Source organism: Oncorhynchus keta, chromosome 25, assembly GCF_023373465.1.
Source record: "Oncorhynchus keta strain PuntledgeMale-10-30-2019 chromosome 25, Oket_V2, whole genome shotgun sequence".
NCBI classification, from domain to species: domain Eukaryota; kingdom Metazoa; phylum Chordata; class Actinopteri; order Salmoniformes; family Salmonidae; genus Oncorhynchus; species Oncorhynchus keta.
In genome coordinates this window covers 1,956,330-1,977,058 of record NC_068445.1, presented here as the reverse complement: position 1 = coordinate 1,977,058, position 20,729 = coordinate 1,956,330, and the positions used below count along the sequence as shown (strand labels likewise).

The following is a 20,729-nucleotide window of genomic DNA, read 5'->3' as shown; positions in this document are numbered from 1 at the left end:
GCCCCCGCACATCGACTCTGTATCGGTACCCCCCTGTATATAGTCTTGCTATTTTACTGCTGCTCTTTAATTACTTGTTATCTCTTATTCTTATCCATTGTTTGTGAAACTGCATTGTTGGTTAGGTGCGCATGTGACTAATACAATTTGATTTGATTCACCTGGTGAGTCTATGTCATGGAAAAAGCAAGATCCTAATGTTTTGTACACTCAGCACATATAACATTATATGCCATTTTGCAAAAGCGACATTTTATCCAAAGCTACTTGCAGTAATGCGTGCCCACGATCCTGTGGTTGTAAGTGCCATGTTCTTCCAAATAACCCACAAAGGACCAAACCTCCACTCCTCAACATCCAGTTGAGATTTCTCACCACACACACCAGACTGGGAACTGTCAACAAAAGGTGGGAAATGGCCAAGTGCTCTGAGGGGACCAGAGGAGGAACCATCATTAGAGAGACATCAATAAGTCATGATGCACAGAGCCAGCGTGGGAACTGAGTCTCCTCTGTCTCTCTCGCTCTCTCTCTCCAGACTGCTATGTTTAAACCCAGAACACCGATAAGGCTACTCTCATTCCACACCCACCCAGGACCAAAATAACAGCATTAATAAAATAATAAACAGATGCTTGGCGTCATCCATTTACTGGAAGGCCTCTGCCAGATACAGAGGAGATTTCTATTGCACAATGATTTTTTTAAAATCCAGTTGCTAAAATTAATTCTGACATGGTCTAAACACCCGTGAAAATCAAAAATCAAATCAAATCGTATTAGTCACATGCGCCGAATACAACAGTGAAATGCTTACTGACGAGCCCTTAACCAACAATGCAGTTTAAAAATAGGTTTTGTCGTGCCCCTTTTTTACGACCGTCTTGGTGTGCTTGGACCATGTTAGTTTGTTGGTGATGTGGACACCAAGGAACTTGAAGCTCTCAATCTGCTCCGCTGCATCCCCGTCAATGAGAATGGGGGCATGCTCGGTCCTCTTTTTCCTGTAGTCCTTAATCACCTCCTTTGTCTTGAATACTTTGAGGGAGAGGTAGTTGTCCTGGCACCACACGGCCAAGTTTCTGACCTCCTCCCTATAGGCTGTCTCGTCGTTGTTGGTGATCAGGCCTACCACTGTTGTGTCATCTGCAAACTTAATTATGGTGTTCGAGTGGTGCCTGGCCGCGCAGGGACATATGCCTGTATGTCAAATGGCACCCTATTCCCTTAGGGCTCTGGTCAAAAGTAGTACACTATATAGTGAATAGGGTGCCATTTGGAAAACAGTCATAGATAAATGATTGAGAGTCGTAAATCCTACTTGTGCATATATAGTGCACTCGGAAAAGTATTCAGACCCCTTGACTTTTTCCACATTTTGTTATGTTTCAGCCTTACTCTACAATTGATTTTTAAAAATCCTCATCAATCTACGCACACTACTCCATTATGACAAAGCGAAAAACAGGTTTTTGGAAAAATACATTTGCAAAAAATTCTAAAAAAACGTTTTTGCTTTGTCATTATGGGGTATTGTGAGTAGATTGATGACAAAAAAATATATATTTTTATCAAAAAAATGTACGGCTGTAACGTAGCAAAATGTGGTAAAAGTCAAGTGGTCCGAAACTTTCAAAATGCACTGTAGGTGGTGAGATTGGCCTCTCTCTATGAGTTGCCATGAGTCCACAAGCTGAAATACTGTTTGTGTCTATTTTAAAACAGAGTCATTCTAGTACAGTCTATTCTCTCTCTCTGACAGAGAAGATAAGTTCAGCAGTCTGCCTTCAGTGTATCAACCACAACTTCATCTATTTCCAAGCCCAGGGCTTGCTTGCTCTACCCTTGTCAGCAAATTATCTTCAACTGCAGAAACTGAACTCCCACATGCAAACAACATCCCAAAGGGTTTTTCATTTACTGTTCCTGCACGTTATATATGATTGAAACATTTCACACTATGGTTTTCATTATGCCTTAATGGTATGCGTGATAGTACAATGAAATGCCTAGCCATCGTTTGGCGAGCCTGTAAAAACAGCCACTTCCTTTCAGTTCCACAAGTACAGAAATTAGACCGTAGTACAGTACATAGGGATTATCATTTCAAGCGGTTGCTCCCAAACCGTTTGACGGAAGCGTGTGTTTCTATTCATGGTATTTGTTTTGGTTTGGTACAATCAGTGGTCTGTGATGCCACGTTACCAGTCCCTGGTGGGGGATTGGCTCGTTTGTTTGAAACCAGGTTGCTGAATGAAGATAAGATCGACATCGGGGCAACGTCGGGGCAACAAGGGCAACCCATCATCTCCTTTTGGACCCAAAGGTAACCTGAGGATGAGAGGGAGGGTCACCGACCGTGTCCCAACTGACCTGTGTCCACTGTCGCTGTACTCCATGGCCAGTGGCGCTGTAGTCAGCAACGTTAGCCTAGCACAGCAGTATCCTACCACACGGCAGAGTAGCCTACCTCACAGAGACAATGACCCTCCATCAAGACTCTTACGCCTGTCAGTAAACCTATCGCCAAAAGCTGGTTCAAATGGCAACATTATGGGGACATTACAACTCGTTTAGAGCCAGCACTGGTTTTAATCTGGTTGCAATGAAGTCATTTACTGTACAAGCCGTTTTGTCCACTGGGTAAGGATCACCATTTGTCAGATCATGCACATTTTTTTTTTAGAATAAATGTTTCTGACACATATCGATGCCACATAGGCAGTTTTCCAAATGAATAGTTGTTTTTTTAGAGGGTTGCTCTTTAAATACAATAAATTGTTGAAGATATCATAATAGCCAGCTGGTGGTTTTGGTTTGGGGCTCTACTACAATGGATGGACTGACATGGTTCAGAATAGCAAGCCTCTTAGTACTGTATCAATATTAATGTAAGCACCGGGATTTGCGTTAAATAACAGAGACGGCACCCTATTCCCTTTCAAGGGCATTAGGCTTGACCAGAATCCTATGGGCTGTGTTCAAAAGTAGTGCACAATATACGGAATAGGGTGCCATTTGGGATGCACCCGATTGACCTATCCACGAACCCGTCTCAACACAGCAGCATAATGCAGCATAAAGACTAGTCATGCAAAATTAATTTGGGGAACGAGGGCTTCCGATGATTCTGCAACATGTCAGGAGAGAGCAATGCTATTTTGTGACACTCCATTTTAAACGGTTGTCTCAAAACATGAGTAACATAGTGACAGGCTATGAATTCAGACATATGACTTAAAACTTTAATAATAAAGTCTTCTGACGCTTGAAACTGTAACGCTTTCCCCTACTTTTTTTTTTTACATTTGCATTTCACATTTGATAATAGTGCTAACAGACACAAAGAACTGAAATTGACCCTTTCCTTGACTGCTGCTCTTACAGATCTTACACGAAAAGAGAGAAATAGAGAACAGAATGCAGTGTGTGATGAGACACAAATAAAGGAGAGAATATGTGGCTGGGAAAGAACACAAAGACACTGATATTGACTTTCTTTTAAGCCTAAAAGGTGTACTTTGTCCTTCGTCTCCTCCTCCTACACTCTTTAACAATGTTCCAATAACATCCATAGCACAATGTGCATAAAGAAAATGTTTGCCATCCCAAATGGCACCCTATTCCCTACATAGTGGACTAGTTTGGAAACGAGGCTTGCGGGCTTCCCTGGTCAAAAGTACTGCACTATATAGGGAACAGGGGGCCAGTGGGACGCAGTCAAGGTCTGCCTGACCCAGGGTAACTTGATGTAGGCCAACGGCTGACATGTAACACGTCTTCGATCTACTGGGACTTGTCCAGGGGAAGTGCAAAGAGAGAATCTCTGAAGCAGGACAAATCAATGATTCTCTCTCCCCTGCCTCTCCTAAAGGCAGAGACAGCTTCTATAAAGCAACATCTGAATCTACCTAATGGAACGGAAAATTGGGGGAAATGGGGATCTCTACCCCAGGGGGGATCTCTTCTGTTCCACTGTACAGCCTCCCCACATATTTAACACACATCCTTACAGGAATATGTTTTACATTGAAGGAATTCATTCCTTCCTTCCAAAAGGTGTTGCTCTCATATCTTGTACCACAAACGGACAATTGTACCTGCTTTTGATAAGCTATTTTGTACTCCAAAATCTATGTTGCATGGTCCCAGAATTACAATTGCATTTGGGTTACAATAACATTGTGTAAGTATTGTATTTCCAAAATGTTTTTACCTGTTCATTTCCGGTAAGGTAAGTCCCCTACCACCGGGCAAAAATACATTGAACCAATGTTCTATCACCATCATCTATCAACATACTGACAATTCAAGTTCCTTTTATGTTATTTTACATTTATGACAGTCCCCCCCCCATAAGATTCTGATTACAGTTTCTCTGTCTCTCCATGTCCTTCATGGGAGGAAACCAGGAATAGAGTGTGAGAAACCAAGAAGCCATTCTACCAAAGACACCTCTATATTAGAGGTTTATAGGGATGAACATATGCCATTGTGATTGTTAGGAATGTTCTTTTGAGAGCAGGTGTCAGCATACATACAAGCCACTCTATTGTATGTCTTGGTACGGCTTTGGGCATAAATGTGAAAAGCGCAAATGCTCTTTGACTAACAGGTACTTGCAGGAAGACATACAACCGGACACTCAAGCAAACTGACATTCAATTGTCATGCAGGAGTACATGGCCAAACATGTTTCTTTTTACAGTGTCAAGGCTAATAGAATAACACCAGCTTTCATATAAATTAAATACTTTCTATGAGTCCAAACATATCACTGAAGGTACTACTGTATATCTATTATCCTGATAGTATAATGGCTGTGCCAGAATAGGCAGGGTGACCCCGTTCTGGCGAACATTGTAGTATGAATGAAATGCTATTTAATTAGTGGGTTAACATTCCGCCGACACTCACTTCATATCCTTTCCCGGCCTGCCTCTCTTGCTTTGACCCAAGCCTCTGTCCCTCCCTTTATCTAAAGAATAGGTCACCTACATCACCCCTCCCCATCTCACTCTCTCCCCTTCTCTCTCTTTCTGGCTCAGTGGGAATTCTATTAGATCAAATTGTGACCCTCTTTAAGAGCCACACATTGAAAATATAAATCTATTTCTTTGCCAGCAGAAATGACTTAAGGTCCCATGATGGCTAACGAAGCAATTACCCAGTAGACGGCGTTGCTGTCCTCTATGCTGCTGGCCATTGGAGCTTTGAGATTATTGATGTATAAAGTTGTAAGCTGCATGTAGCCACCCAAATTAATGGAGTGGAAAACAAATTCTTGCATGGAGGTAATAATAATTATGATAGATTGCCTATGACCTGCTATTATCAATATAGAGACAACTGTATGAGAGAGAGAGAGAGAGAGAGAGAGAGAGAGAGAGAGAGAGAGAGAGAGAGAGAGAGAGAGAGAGAGAGAGAGAGAGAGAGGGGGAGAGAAGACGGGGGAGAAGACGAGAGAGCGGGGGAATATAGAAAGAGAGAGTGATAATAACATGCATACAGTAAGTGTGTGGCTCAGTGCGGATAATGAATTGAAGGAAAGGCGAGCAGCAGCGTATAGCCGTCCCAGGTCCGGGGTCACCTCTGTGTCAATTACTGGAATAAGCCATTCTGTGCCTGAGCATAGTTTAATAACAAGGCCCGACTTTAGAATTCTATCAGTGGAGATGAACAAATATGATAGACAACAACAACATTCAGGGTCCATGGTGATATTGTGTGGGGGAAATGAAGTTGCTCGATCGGCTTTTCCCTAGGATTGCAGCGTGGAGTGCTGCGCTAATAATAACGAGTATTATGTGTATTTCCAGATGTGTCATTTGCTGTGTGTCGTGTAGCTTATCTTATTGCGGAGTCGCTTGCGGGTAAAGCCTCTTTACATTGGATTTTCATACATACTTAACCGTCGTTATTTTATGAATGCGCATTTTTTTCTTGCATTAATTGATGTCGATTTGTTGTTTGCTGTGTATCTTACTTTGTGAGTAAGCCCTTCGTCAAACAGGCAAAGCACGTTGTCACCTGTGTCACCCGTGTCACCTGTGACTTAAAGCAACTTCGATAAAGCATTGGAGGTTTAAATGTAAAAACAATATTTTAAAAAGACAGTTCCATGACTTGCCTTTTTGTCTTTCTATCACAGATACTCTAAATGAAAAAATGAATGTACCAAAATTATTCAGGTGTTGGTTACATTCACCCACATACAGTACAGTACATGACAGCTTTATATATAAAAATGACCACATGTAATGAGTTATCTATGGAGCCAATACATGCATAACTGCACTTCGTTGTTTTGTCGAAGAATGGGTTAGCTGAGTGCTTTTGAATAAGGCGCATAGCTAGGTTAAATGGGCAATCTGTGATAGCCTCTAAACATCATTTTGATCTGGTTACATTTCTTATCCCTCAGCTGTTTACCAACACAGTGGTGCAGTGTCCGCTTTGTTGTTGTTTGAACTGCAGATTGCCCTTTTAAATCAGTGTATTGAGTTGTTTACGCTTGTCCTTTAATTGAAGCATCAGAGTGCAGTACGATGACCTGCAACTCTTATTCTCTGCTCTTTTCAACAGATCCTTCACAGAGGCAAAATGTCAACTATTCAGTAGACGACGCAACAACTCCTGCTTTCCCTCATCAGATGGTTTGGTACATACATTGCTTATGAGGTTATAGTAGCAATATAACAAGTATACTGAACAGAAATATAAACGCAACATGTAAAGTGTTGGTCCCATGTTTCATGAGCTGAAATAAAAGATCCCAGAGATTTTTCATATGCACAAGAATTGGTTTTTATAATATATAATAATATATGCCATTTAGCAGACGCTTTTATCCAAAGCGACTTACAGTCATGTGTGCATACATTCTACGTATGGGTGGTCCCGGGGATCAAACCCACTACCCTGGCGTTACAAGCGCCATGCTCTACCAACTGAGCTACAGAAGGACCACCTCACTACATCCCTGTTAGTGAGCATTTCTCCTTTGCCGAGATCATCCATCCACCTGACAGTTGTGGCATATCAAGAAGCTGATTAAACAGCATCGTCATTACACAGGTGCAGCTTGTGCTGAGGACAATAGAAGGCCACTCTAAAATGTGCAGTTTTGTCATGAAACAATGCCACAGATGTCGCGAGCTTTAAGGGAGTGTGCAATTGGCATGCTAACTGCAGGAATGTGCACCAAAGCTGTTACCAGAGTATTGAATGTTAATTTCTCTACCATAAGCTGCCTCCAACGTAGTTTTAGAGTATTTGGCAGTATGTCCAACCGGCCTCACAACTGCAGACCACGTGTAACCACACCAGCCCAGGACCTCCACATCTGGCTTCTGCACCTGCGTGTTTGCCTGAGACCAGCCACCCGGACAGCTGATGAAACTGTAGGTTTGCACAACCAAATAATTTCTGCAAAAATCACTCAGGGAAGCTCATATGCATGCTCGTCGTCCTCACCAGAGTCTTGATCTGACTGCAGTTCGGTGTCATGACCGAGTTTAGTGGACAAATGCTCACCTTCGATGGCCAGTGGCACGCTGGAGAAGTGTGCTCTTCACAGATTAATCCCGGTTTCAACTGTACCGGGCGGATTCACCCTTGTACGACAGGGCGTTCCAGTTCCCCCCACTATCCAGCAAGTTCACAAAGCCATTGAAAAGGAGTGGGACAATAGTCCACAGGCCACAATCAACATAATGATCTCCGTGCAAAGGAGATGTGTCGCACTGCATGAGACAAATGGTGGTCACACCAGATACTAACTGGTTTTCTGATACACGACCCTACCCTTATTTTAAGGTATCTTAGACCCACAGATGCATATCTGTGTTCCTAGCCATGTGAAATCCATAGATTAGGGACTAATTATATATTTTTTCAATTGACTGATTTCGTTATATGAACTGTAACTCAGTAAAAAAAAAACTTTGAAATGATTGCATGTTGCGTTTATATTTTTTGTTCAGTGTATTCAATTCCCCCAAAAGTAATTATATTCTCTGATTAAGGAATCAGAGTTAATGTAATTACTTTTTACTTAAAGATGAATTTAATCTTTGGAAGCGTGTTGCGTTATGTTTGTGTCTCAGGCCATTATCTCTAATGAGATCTGACAATCTCATTCGTAACCTACAGTGGCCCCTCTGGAAGTGGAGTTTGGGATTCGTCAGGGGTGTGTGTGTGTGTGTGCGTGCGTGCGTGCGTGCGTGCGTGTGGGCCCGTTTGTGCATGTATGTTGTATTTGAATGAATATGTACTGTAGATGGTGAGAGAAAGGCCACACAACTCTTTCCTGCATTGAGCCTCAAGGACAGTGACCCCTAGTGTTCATCCAATCAGACCATTTGTCTGCAGTGTGACAACAAGCCTGAGTCAAGGTACTCAGGGAGGTCCACATCTAGGATGCGCCATTTGGCATGCAACTCTTAAAGGAAAGATTCACCCATGTTATATCGTGTTTGTGCATCTCTGAGTGATGTTCTATCAATTCCCAGGGTCATTTCACGTTTTCATATATATCTGAGCTGTTCACTCAGTATCTCCGCACAAATGTGGTGAGACTACAACTACCAGCAATCCAACCCCCTGCAATGATAAAAATACTTCTCTTTTGTGTGCCGGAGTCTGGTCTAGTAGTAGCGCTGCCGACTCTGGATCATACATTCCCCCTAGTGGGATTAGGTTAAACCCCGCCTGCACCTTCATATCTCTGTTCCTCAACCCATCTGTCTACCCCTCTCACTTGTGACTTTCTATCTCTACCCATCTGTCTACCCCTCTCGCTTGTGACTTTCTATCTCAACCCATCTGTCTACCCCTCTCACTTGTGACTTTCTATCTCAACCCATCTGTCTACCCCTCTCACTTGTGACTTTCTATCTCTACCCATCTGTCTACCCCTCTCAATTGTGACTTTCTATCTCAACCCATCTGTCTACCCCTCTCACTTGTGACTTTCTATCTCAACCCATCTGTCTACCCCTCTCACTTGTGACTTTCTATCTCTACCCATCTGTCTACCCCTCTCAATTGTGACTTTCTATCTCAACCCATCTGTCTACCCCTCTCACTTGTGACTTATCTCTACCCATCTGTCTACCCCTCTCACTTGTGACTTTCTATCTCAACCCATCTGTCTACCCCTCTCACTTGTGACTTTCTATCTCTACCCATCTGTCTACCCCTCTCAATTGTGACTTTCTATCTCAACCCATCTGTCTACCCCTCTCACTTGTGACTTTCTATCTCTACCCATCTGTCTACCCCTCTCAATTGTGACTTTCTATCTCAACCCATCTGTCTACCCCTCTCACTTGTGACTTATCTCTACCCATCTGTCTACCCCTCTCACTTGTGACTTTCTATCTCAACCCATCTGTCTACCCCTCTCACTTGTGACTTTCTATCTCTACCCATCTGTCTACCCCTCTCAATTGTGACTTTCTATCTCAACCCATCTGTCTACCCCTCTCACTTGTGACTTATCTCTACCCATCTGTCTACCCCTCTCACTTGTGACTTTCTATCTCTACCCATCTGTCTACCCCTCTCACTTGTGACTTTCTATCTCTACCCATCTGTCTACCCCTCTCAATTGTGACTTTCTATCTCAACCCATCTGTCTACCCCTCTCACTTGTGACTTATCTCTACCCATCTGTCTACCCCTCTCAATTGTGACTTTCTATCTCAACCCATCTGTCTACCCCTCTCACTTGTGACTTTCTATCTCAACCCATCTGTCTACCCCTCTCACTTGTGACTTTCTATCTCAACCCATCTGTCTACCCCTCTCAATTGTGACTTTCTATCTCAACCCATCTGTCTACCCCTCTCACTTGTGACTTTCTATCTCTACCAATCTGTCTACCCCTCTCAATTGTGACTTTCTATCTCAACCCATCTGTCTACCCCTCTCACTTGTGATTTATCTCTACCCATCTGTCTACCCCTCTCACTTGTGACTTTCAATCTCTACCCATCTGTCTACCCCTCTCACTTGTGCCTTTCAATCTCTACCCATCTGTCTACCCCTCTCACTTGTGACTTTCTATCTCAACCCATCTGTCTACCCCTCTCACTTGTGACTTTCTATCTCTACCCATCTGTCTACCCCTCTCACTTGTGACTTTCTATCTCTACCCATCTGTCTACCCCTCTCACTTGTGACTTTCTATCTCTACCCATCTGTCTACCCCTCTCACTTGTGACTTTCTATCTCTACCCATCTGTCTACCCCTCTCACTTGTGACTTTCTATCTCTACCCATCTGTCTACCCCTCTCACTTGTGACTTTCAATCTCTACCCATCTGTCTACCCCTCTCACTTGTGACTTTCAATCTCTACCCATCTGTCTACCCCTCTCACTTGTGCCTTTCAATCTCTACCCATCTGTCTACCCCTCTCACTTGTGACTTTCTATCTCTACCCATCTGTCTACCCCTCTCACTTGTGACTTTCAATCTCTACCCATCTGTCTACCCCTCTCACTTGTGCCTTTCAATCTCTACCCATCTGTCTACCCCTCTCACTTGTGACTTTCTATCTCTACCCATCTGTCTACCCCTCTCAATTGTGACTTTCTATCTCAACCCATCTGTCTACCCCTCTCACTTGTGACTTATCTCTACCCATCTGTCTACCCCTCTCACTTGTGACTTATCTCTACCCATCTGTCTACCCCTCTCACTTGTGACTTTCTATCTCTACCCATCTGTCTACCCCTCTCACTTGTGTCTTTCTATCTCAACCCATCTGTCTACCCCTCTCACTTGTGACTTTCTATCTCTACCCATCTGTCTACCCCTCTCAATTGTGACTTTCTATCTCAACCCATCTGTCTACCCCTCTCACTTGTGACTTATCTCAACCCATCTGTCTACCCCTCTCACTTGTGACTTATCTCTACCCATCTGTCTACCCCTCTCACTTGTGACTTTCTATCTCTACCCATCTGTCTACCCCTCTCACTTGTGTCTTTCTATCTCAACCCATCTGTCTACCCCTCTCACTTGTGACTTTCTATCTCTACCCATCTGTCTACCCCTCTCAATTGTGACTTTCTATCTCAACCCATCTGTCTACCCCTCTCACTTGTGACTTTCTATCTCTACCCATCTGTCTACCCCTCTCACTTGTGACTTTCTATCTCAACCCATCTGTCTACCCCTCTCACTTGTGACTTATCTCTACCCATCTGTCTACCCCTCTCACTTGTGACTTTCTATCTCTACCCATCTGTCTACCCCTCTCACTTGTGTCTTTCTATCTCAACCCATCTGTCTACCCCTCTCACTTGTGACTTTCTATCTCTACCCATCTGTCTACCCCTCTCACTTGTGACTTTCAATCTCTACCCACCTGTCTACCCCTCTCACTTGTGACTTTCTATCTCTACCCATCTGTCTACCCCTCTCACTTGTGACTTTCTATCTCTACCCATCTGTCTACCCCTCTCAATTGTGACTTTCTATCTCAACCCATCTGTCTACCCCTCTCACTTGTGACTTATCTCTACCCATCTGTCTACCCCTCTCACTTGTGACTTTCTATCTCTACCCATCTGTCTACCCCTCTCACTTGTGACTTTCTATCTCTACCCATCTGTCTACCCCTCTCACTTGTGACTTTCTATCTCTACCCATCTGTCTACCCCTCTCACTTGTGACTTTCTATCTCAATATAATGTGATTTCAATAATAAAACTTAAAATAATCAATCTCTTCTGTGATTCACATCTGAGGCACCGACTGCATAACGTGACATGAAGTCATCTGATCTGCCACGGCATGGCGGTGTTTACTATTTAGGTGAGTGGTAGTGGCAGATTAAGACTTCGGGTCAGGATATCGGTTGTGTTTGTGTTCCTCGCTCACTCACCGGGAGTTATGGGAACGACCAGGGTGAGTCAACACCTTTGTTTATCTGAGAGGAACACATTGTCTCTCTGTGACTCTATGTTCCCTGAAACTGCCGTAACCAATCCATCTCCCGGACATCTCTACGACGTCTTTGCCACCATGGTTACCGGTAATTGATATGTATTTGGACAACAGATGGAACAGAACGATGGCAACTGATATTTGAGTGAGTAAATACGGGAATGTATGAATACAGTAATTAAGAGAAAATGAGCGGAAAGAACAGACGAATTATTGCGCATGGTGGCGCTCCGGGAATCGGGTCTTGTGCTACTATTCTTCAACCGCGGCTGGGCTGCTGCACTAGAACCAACATTAGATAAATAAACAGCGCTGCATCATTCTCTGAGGACGGCTGTTTGAAATTCCATTGAGCAGCTATGATTATCTATTAAAACTTGATCATTCGGTAAATTAACACAATTAGTGTCCACACCTGAAGGAGAGAGGTGAGGTTTAATGACCTAAGGTGTAACCTGGCACTATACAAATATGAGAAGAACAGGGAAAATAGACATACTGTATGTAGTTCTCTGGGTAACACGTTATAATAAGATGCACACGAGCCCATCCGATTTGGCCACAAGACATTAACATTCATGGGTGTTCATCATGTTCATCATCATATAACCTCGTTATTGTTATTTTGTATTGTGTTACTTTTTTATTGTTACTTTTTATTTGAGTCTACTTGGTAAATCTCAGTCTTAACTCTTCTGTTGGATAAGGGCTTGTAAGTAAGCATTTCACGGTAAAGTCGACACTTGTTGAGATACTCTTAATGATCGGCTATGAAAAGCCAACTGACATTTACTCCTGAGGTGCTGACCTGTTGCACCCTCGACAACTACTGTGATTATTATTATTTGACCATGCTGGTCATTTATGAACATTTGAACATCTTGGCCATGTTTTGTTATAATCTCCACCCGGCACAGCCAGAAGAGGACTGGCCACCCCACATAGCCTGGTTCCTCTCTAGGTTTCTTCCTAGGTTTTGGCCTTTCTAGGGAGTTTTTCCTAGCCACTGTACTTCTACACCTGCATTGCTTGATGTTTGGGGTTTTAGGCTTGGTTTCTGTACAGCACTTTGAGATATCAGCTGATGTAAGAAGGGCTATATAAATAAATTTGACTTTGGTTTGTATTCGAGTGCATGTGACAAATAAAGTTTGATTTGATCATATACATTTGCTTTAAAAAATTACTATTTTTGTGCATCCTGGCAACGTGACCAAAACCTTTCCTAATATTCATGAATATGACTCTACTGTATAAGTCTGTTTTGAATAGATGTACAGTCTGCTTTTTAAATGATAATGAGCCTCAGTGACAATTACACGGAGCTGAAGAGCACCACATAAACAAAATGATATAATATAATAATATATGCCATTTGGCAGACACTTTTATCCAAATGTATGTATACATTTCTGTATGGCTGGCCCCAGCGGAAACAACAAGTGCACATCAAGTACCACGCTGTGTCGAATAGCCAAGCACAACAAAAAGAACAACAATATTTTGTTATCTTACCTTGATGACACCCCTCCCCCTGTCCTCGCCATAATTGGTCCCCAGGATCTCAAAGTAGATGTTGGGGTTGGTTCCGTTGTCGGTAAACTCCAGGAAGCCGGTCAGACCACTCACTCCAGACTGTACGGGAAAGACACAAAGTCAGAGTGCTGTCAAAATGGACAAAGCACATAGTCCTGATGAGACGGAGTCTATCCTAATATGGTCACCGTACACATGATTAGTAAGGTCAAAGACACTACAATGAATGTAGTCCCTGAGAAAGTTAGAGAACATTTCAAATGGACCATATAAAAGATCTCTTGTCACACTGGATACTTCTATCTGCTATTTCACGAACTCAATGGGAGAAATAGGTGATATATAGTAAGTAGCAAGACATCATCAATCCTCCAGCCTAGATCACCTGGTTGGAAAGCGTGGGGTTTTCTGAAGACAATCCCTCTCGCTTTGATGTCTTCGATTGATGTGTGCAGAGGTCATGAATCAACAAATTCTCTGCCTCGCTCCCCCCGCTCCCCTTTCATCATTCAGCCTGCAGTGCACCTGCACTGAAGGCATTCTGCGGCGCTGTGTTCGAGAACGCGACTGCCCCGAGCCACAACGAATCCGCCCACGTTGGGAAACAGATTTATTCATCTTCATGCAGCCCACTACATTATCATAATGATAATAATCGCCTGTTGGTAGTCTACTCTTATTGGGGTCTCATTTGCAAAACGAGAGCTGGCTTTACAAACCCCTTTTCGCCAGAGAGGGCCTTGGCTGCCACAAACAAAGCGCAACACCATGCCTTTCATCTCTCCAACATCACAAACGAGTGCAGAGACCCCCCTCAACCCCCCACTCCCTCCACTCTCTCTTTACCGCCTGCCTGGCACATCGTCCTCTACAGCAGGTGCAATTACACAGCAGGTGCAATTACCACAAAGATAATTGTTGTGAATGTATTGCACGAATACCGAGCTGACAGGACTAATTAGCTGGCCAATTATGAGAGCTGATGAGCAGTATCCAGACGAGTTCACCTTAACGCAGGCATTGAAAAGCCAATAAACAGCCAGTTCCCCTAATAAAGCTGTAGAACAGTGATCCAGTGAGGACACCCTAGGGAATGAAAAATGGGTCCATTACATCGCTGGCTTACAGTACAATAACAAGGTTCACGCCACATTAACATCACCTATACACAGTTATTACAATTAAAAACTGGAGGAGAGAACACCTCACACAAACACAGAGTCCCAGGGCTGGATGGAGAGGGACTGAATCAATGGGACTTGGCTTTTGCAGGCTCACCATCCCTATAGCAGGGCCGGTGTCACTTTCACTGAATGCTCACGCAGCTCATGGCAGAGGGCAGGGTGTGAGGACGCCACTGTTTGTGTGTGTGTGTGTGTGTGTGAATGTGTGAGAGAGTGTACTGTGTGTGTGTGGGCACGTGCATGCCCATTTGTTTGTGCAGACACATGTCGACAGGTACAGTACACCCCCCAGGAGCAAAGGCCACAGGGATGGAGAAGGTGATAACATCCCATCCTAGCCTCCTGCACCAACACAGCAGCTCTGGAGAGCACAATGTCACCACCAACACGGCAACAACAACCCCAACAGGGTATTATTCAATGCCCATGACAGCGCCCCTACAGTGTCTCCCTATCCATTTCAAAGGTCTCCTCTGAGAGAAAAGTGGAGGAAGAAGAGATGAGTTCCAACATTGAAGGGCTATCCCTTGTCTGTCAATTGTCTTTCACATAATGTAGTGTGCATATGATCTATAGCAGCATTGCACCTTGTCAGGTAGCGCAAAGACAGAGCACAGCTTAACATAGTCGTGTTCCAAATGGCACCCTTTCCCTACGTAGTGCACTGCTTTTGACCATGACCCATAGGGCTACATAGGGAATAGGGTGTCATTTGGGACAAGGTCCATGCCACTCTTGCTTGACATATTCTTTACACAGATTTATCAACATTGCTATCACATTGTCCAATCAAATCATATAAAATTGTATTGGTCACATACACATATTTAGAAGATGATATTGTGGGTGTAGCGAAATGCTTGTGTTCCTAGCTCCAGTGCAGTAGTATCTAACAATTCACAATAATGCACACAAATCTAAGGTAAACAAATGGAATTAAGAAATATATAAATATTAGCATGAGCAATGTGGGTGTGGCATTGACTACAATATAAAATACAGTATAAACATATGAGATGAGTAAAGCAGTATGCAAACATTATTAAAGTGACTAGTGTTCCATTATTAAAGTGGCCAGTGATTCCAAGTCTATGTAGGGCAGCAGCCTCTAAGGTGCAGGGTTGCGTAACCTTGTGGAAGTCTCTCGGTCCCAGTTTTGATGCACCTGTACTGGCCGAGTCTTCTGGATGATAGCGGGGTGAACAGGACGTGGCTCAGGTGGTTGATGTCCTTGATGATCTTTTTGGCCTTCCTGTGACACCAGGTGCTGTAGGTGTCCTGGAGGGCAGGTAGTTTGCCCCCGGTGATGCGTTGGGCAGGCAACACCACCATCTGGAGAGCCCTGCGGTTGCAGGCCACGCAGTCATGGGTGAACAGGAAGTACAGGAGAGGGCTGAGCACTCACCCTTGTGGGGCCCCTGTGTTAAGGATCAGCAAAGTGGAGGTGTTGTTTCCTACCTTCGCCACCTGGGGGCGGCCTGCCAGGAAGTTGCATAGGGCGTGGTTCAGACTCGGGGCTCCCAGCTTAATGATGAGGTTAGAGTGGACTATGGGGTTGAATGCTTAGCTATAGTCAATGAACAGCATTCTGACATAGGTATTCCTCTTGTCCAGATGGGATAGGGCAGTGTGCAGTGCAATGGCGATTATATTGTCTATGGATCCATTGGGACGGTAAGCAAATTGAAGTGGGTCTAGGGAAGGGGTGGGCAACTCCAGTCCTCGAGGGCCTGATTGGTGTCACACTTTTCTCCATCCCTAGCAAACACAGCTGATTAATCAAATTGCATTCCAAACTGAAGATCATGATTAGGTGATTATTGGAGTCAGGTGTGTTAGCTGGGGCTGAGGCAAAACCCTCAAGGACTGGAATTGCCCACCCCTGGTCTAGGGTGTCAGATAAGGTAGAGGTGATATGATTCTTAACTAGCCACTCAAAACACTTTATGATGACAGAAGTGAGTGCTACGGGGTGATTTAGTTCAGTTACTGTACGTCTTGTGTCTGAGCCGCTGAATTTATGCCTGTTTGATTGCCTTACGGAGGGAATAACTACACTGTTTGTATTCAACCATATTCCCAGTCACCTTGCCATGGTTAAATGCAGTGGCTCGCGCTTTCAGTTTTGTGCGGATGTTTCCATCTATCCACGGTTTCTGGTTTGGGTAGGTTTTAATAGTCACAGTGGGTACAACATCTCCTATACACCTCCCGATGAACTTAGTCACTGTATCTGTGTATTCATCAATGTTATTCTCAGAGGCTACCTGGAACATATCCCAGTCCGCGTGATCAAAACCATCTTGAAGCATGGATTCCGATTGGTCAGACCAGCATTGAATAGACCTTAGCACTGGTACTTCCTGTTTGAGTTTCTGTCTATAGGAAGGGAGAAGCAAAATGGAGCCATGATCAGATTTGCCGATGGGAGGGTGGGGGAGGGCCTTGTAGGCATTTCGAAATGTTGAGTAGCAGTGGTCTAATGTTTTTCCAGAGTGAGTACTACAGTCAATGTTTTGGTAGAACTTCGGTAACAACATTTTCCCCATCCCTCACTCCAAGCATTATACAGGACATGGAAATACAATCTCATGCTTATATTTAATGTATCCTATGGATGTACATAATATGATGTACAGTATATGGAATAAGCCAGAAGTAGGAGTTTGTCATAACCTCATCGTGACCTGACAGCCTTTGTTGTATTCAAGAAAAATGCCTGTCCCTAAGAATAACCTAAGAAGGTCCGGAGTCCTGCTGTTTTTCTGCTCTACCTGATAAGTAAATGCACCCACCTTGATTCCCAGGGATAAATCAGTCCTTGATTCGAAGGGAATAATGAAAATCAGCAGTGGAACTGGCTTTGAGGTCCAGGTTTTGAATTGACCTGCCCTATATGGACCAGTACCTTTTTGACGTTGTCTAGCATGGGGCGCCCGCCTTGCCAGGGCTTGGAGTTCTTGCGGATGCAGGTGAGGCTGGCCATGCTGTGCCACTTCCTGTCCTCCAGTTTCCTGTGGAAGGTGTTGGCCAATAGCAGCACCGTGTCGTAGATGTAGCGGTTGGTTATCTTGCAACAAAAGAGAGGGGGGGAGGACAGAGGAAGAGGAAGTGAGACAAAATAAGGGAAGAGAATGGAAGATTAAGACGCAGACGAAGAGCAGGGTGAGACGAAACATGAAAGACAGAAAGAGGGAGAAAGGGAGAAAAATACGACAGGAAAAGGAGTTTATTATTAGAAGTTATTACCAGTGGAACAAAAGAAAAGTGGTAGTCAGAGCGGTGAAGGAAGAAAAATGGGAACTGGAAAGAGAAATTCACAGCAGACGTATCTAGTGGTATTGCAGTAAGTGAAACTAAGATGATGTGTATATTCATGTTCCTCGGCGTAGAAACCCAAAGGCTTTTGATTCAAATGACACCCTATTCCCTGTAAAGTGCATTACCTCTGACCAGAGCCCTATGAGCCCTGGTCAAAAGTAGTGCACTATACAGGGAATAGAGTGCAGTTTCGGATGCAGGCTAAGTAAGCTCCGCACCCTTCTGAAAGCTGCTGTGACGGCTGGCAGTGAAACATGCAGTGATCATAAGGAGCAGGCAGCCTCGGCTGGCATCATTTGAAAGAAAATTGATGGGTGCGCTCGCATCATTTCAACAGTTCTTTGATCATCTGTAAAGAAACAACACCTAACACCTGTCATTTGTAGCGACATCTCTGATGTCCTCGGAAAACGTCCCCTCTAACTACTGTTTGAGTTACACATCCAGACTGCTCCCGTTTCCCGGGTAAATGGAAAAGGCCCCAGAATGATTCAAGCAGCTTTAACATTTCCCATTGGCTTTGTCTAAGCTCAGCCTTTAAAATCTCCACAACGCAAATCGCGCCACATGCATCCTTTTAAAGGTTAAGAATGATGACACCTTATTCCCTATATAGTGCACTACTTTCGAGGGCCCCACACAAAAGCAGTGCACTGGGGAATAGGATGCTATTTGGCACACACAAAGACGCATGGGGAGAGAGAGAGAGAGGAGAGTAAATTCGGGCCCTGATTGATTGCGCTGTGATTTAGCAGGAGTGTTGTCTCCATTTTAATGAGAATGTAATAAATAGAGTAGAGAGTGGCCATTAGATTTGCCGTTGTTTATTAGCCTGCAACGCTCCGGCACACTTGACACAATATTGAGTGCCCCGGTGTTCCAGCGCCCCACTGGGGATGAGGAACGAGCGTGGCATCTCCCTGACATAGGCTTTTACAGCAGAGAAAGGTCAACAATGCATCAGTGCTATGACAGGTTTTGCAACCCAAATGGCATCCTATTCTCTCCATAGTGCACTACAGGTAACGGAAACACTTGAGTAAATGAGGGATATAAAGTATATTGAAAGCAGGTGCTTCCACACAGGTGTGGTGCCGGAGTTAATTAAGCAATTACCATCGCATCATGCTTAGGGTCATGTATAAAAATCCATTATTTTAGCTCCCATGGCTATGTCTTCATAGGATAACAATGCCCCCGTCCACAAGGGACAAGTGGTTACTGAATGGTTTCATGAGCGTGTAAATGATGTAAACCATATGTCATGGCATTCTGGTCTCAACTCAATTAAAGCAGCACCTGAGCAGCACATGTTTTCCACCAACATCAACAACTAATTTCTTGTGGAAGAACGGTCTCGCATCCATCCAATAGAGTTCCAGACACTAGTAGAATCTATGCCAACGTGCATAGAAGCTGTTCTGGCTTGTGGTGACCCAAAGCCAAATTAAGACACTTTATGTTGCTGTTTCCTTCCTTCCTTTCCTCTGCCCTTTTGACCAGAGCCCAATGGGTTCCCTTATGGGCCTAGGTCAAAAGTAGTGCACTTTATAGGTAAAATGGTGCAATTTGGGATGCAGGCAGGCTCCCATTCAAAACACAACTCCTGTTTTAGTATGCTGGGTGATTGTACTGTTGCTTCCAACCACATCATTAATAATAATAATGATTAGGAATAATGGTTTAAATGCTGCGGATATTCGCAGAGAAAATGTTCCGATAATTTAAACCTATGCATGGTGGGTGGATGGCGCTTTAGTTCCATTCATCACACACACGTAGGCACAATTGTGCACATACGCACATGCACACACAGACAACTGCACTTGCGCACACACACACACGGAACAGACAATACCAATTACATTGAGTGGGGCGCTGGATGAAAACACACAAAATGACTCGTACAAAATGACTGGAACTTTGTAAGCGTGTATTTTTCTTTGCTGTTCTCTCCATTCCAAAGCAAAAAACACTAGTAATGAGGGATCAGGATGTGTTTGTACTGGGTTGTGACAAAGGATTCTTAGTCTGCAGCTTCAAGGTAAATGCTCTAGAAAATGGCCAAAATGAACTGCCTGAGCACTATGTATTCAGACAAATGACAAAGCTCCCAGTGCCCTAACTGCTCCATAGGGACTGGTCCACAGACAGAATAAAAAGAGCAACAACCCGAAGAGAGAGGGGAAAAAAGCATGACAGTGAATCCTCTTGACTCTGAAGAAACACTATTGTTATTCCTGGCCGTCTGTGTTTTCAGCTACAGCGGGAAAAATGAGCATTTGACTTGTGTGAAATTAATGGTGGGTCGAGGGAGGGGGGCCAGGGAGGGTTGGTTTGGCCTGGGTAGCTAGAATGCCAGAGTGGATGCACTGGAGCTAAACAATTATTGTGTGTGTGTGTGTGTGTGTGTGTGTGTGTGTGTGTGTGTGTGTGTGTTTTCTGTGTGTGTGTGTGTTTTCTGTGTGTGTGTGTGTGTGTGTGTGTGTGTGTGTGTGTGTGTGTGTGTGTGTGTGCGCTGGGGAGGTATCTAGTTAGGGGGGGGACAAAGCTGAGTTAAAGGCCAACATCTGGTGGTCATGTAAATTCTGGGAGCGTGAGGAGCGGCAGTGGCTGCAATCCAGAAGGGGGCAAGGAGTGTGTGTGCGTGAGTGTGTGTGCGTGAGTGTGTGTGCGAGTGTGTGTGAGTGTGTGTGTGTGAGTGTGTGTGCGTGAGTGTGTGTGAGTG

The 20,729-nt window shown here is 44.1% G+C and overlaps 1 protein-coding gene across 5 annotated transcripts in view; it reads right to left on the bottom strand.

The window, feature by feature from the left end:
* Nucleotides 1-20,729, bottom strand: part of LOC118358000 (glutamate receptor ionotropic, delta-2) — a 543,733-nt gene that overhangs the window by 153,561 nt on the left and 369,443 nt on the right. For all 5 annotated transcript variants that reach the window (XR_004820395.1, XR_004820396.1, XM_035735345.2 and 2 more), the window contains 2 exons: nt 17,589-17,750; nt 13,476-13,595 (listed from right to left, as the gene is read on the bottom strand). Coding sequence is in view for 3 of the 5 variants with exons in the window: in XM_035735345.2 (XP_035591238.1) it covers nt 13,476-13,595; nt 17,589-17,750 (282 nt within the window). In the remaining 2 variants the exon portion in view is untranslated. The remainder of the gene's footprint in view (nt 1-13,475; nt 13,596-17,588; nt 17,751-20,729) is intronic.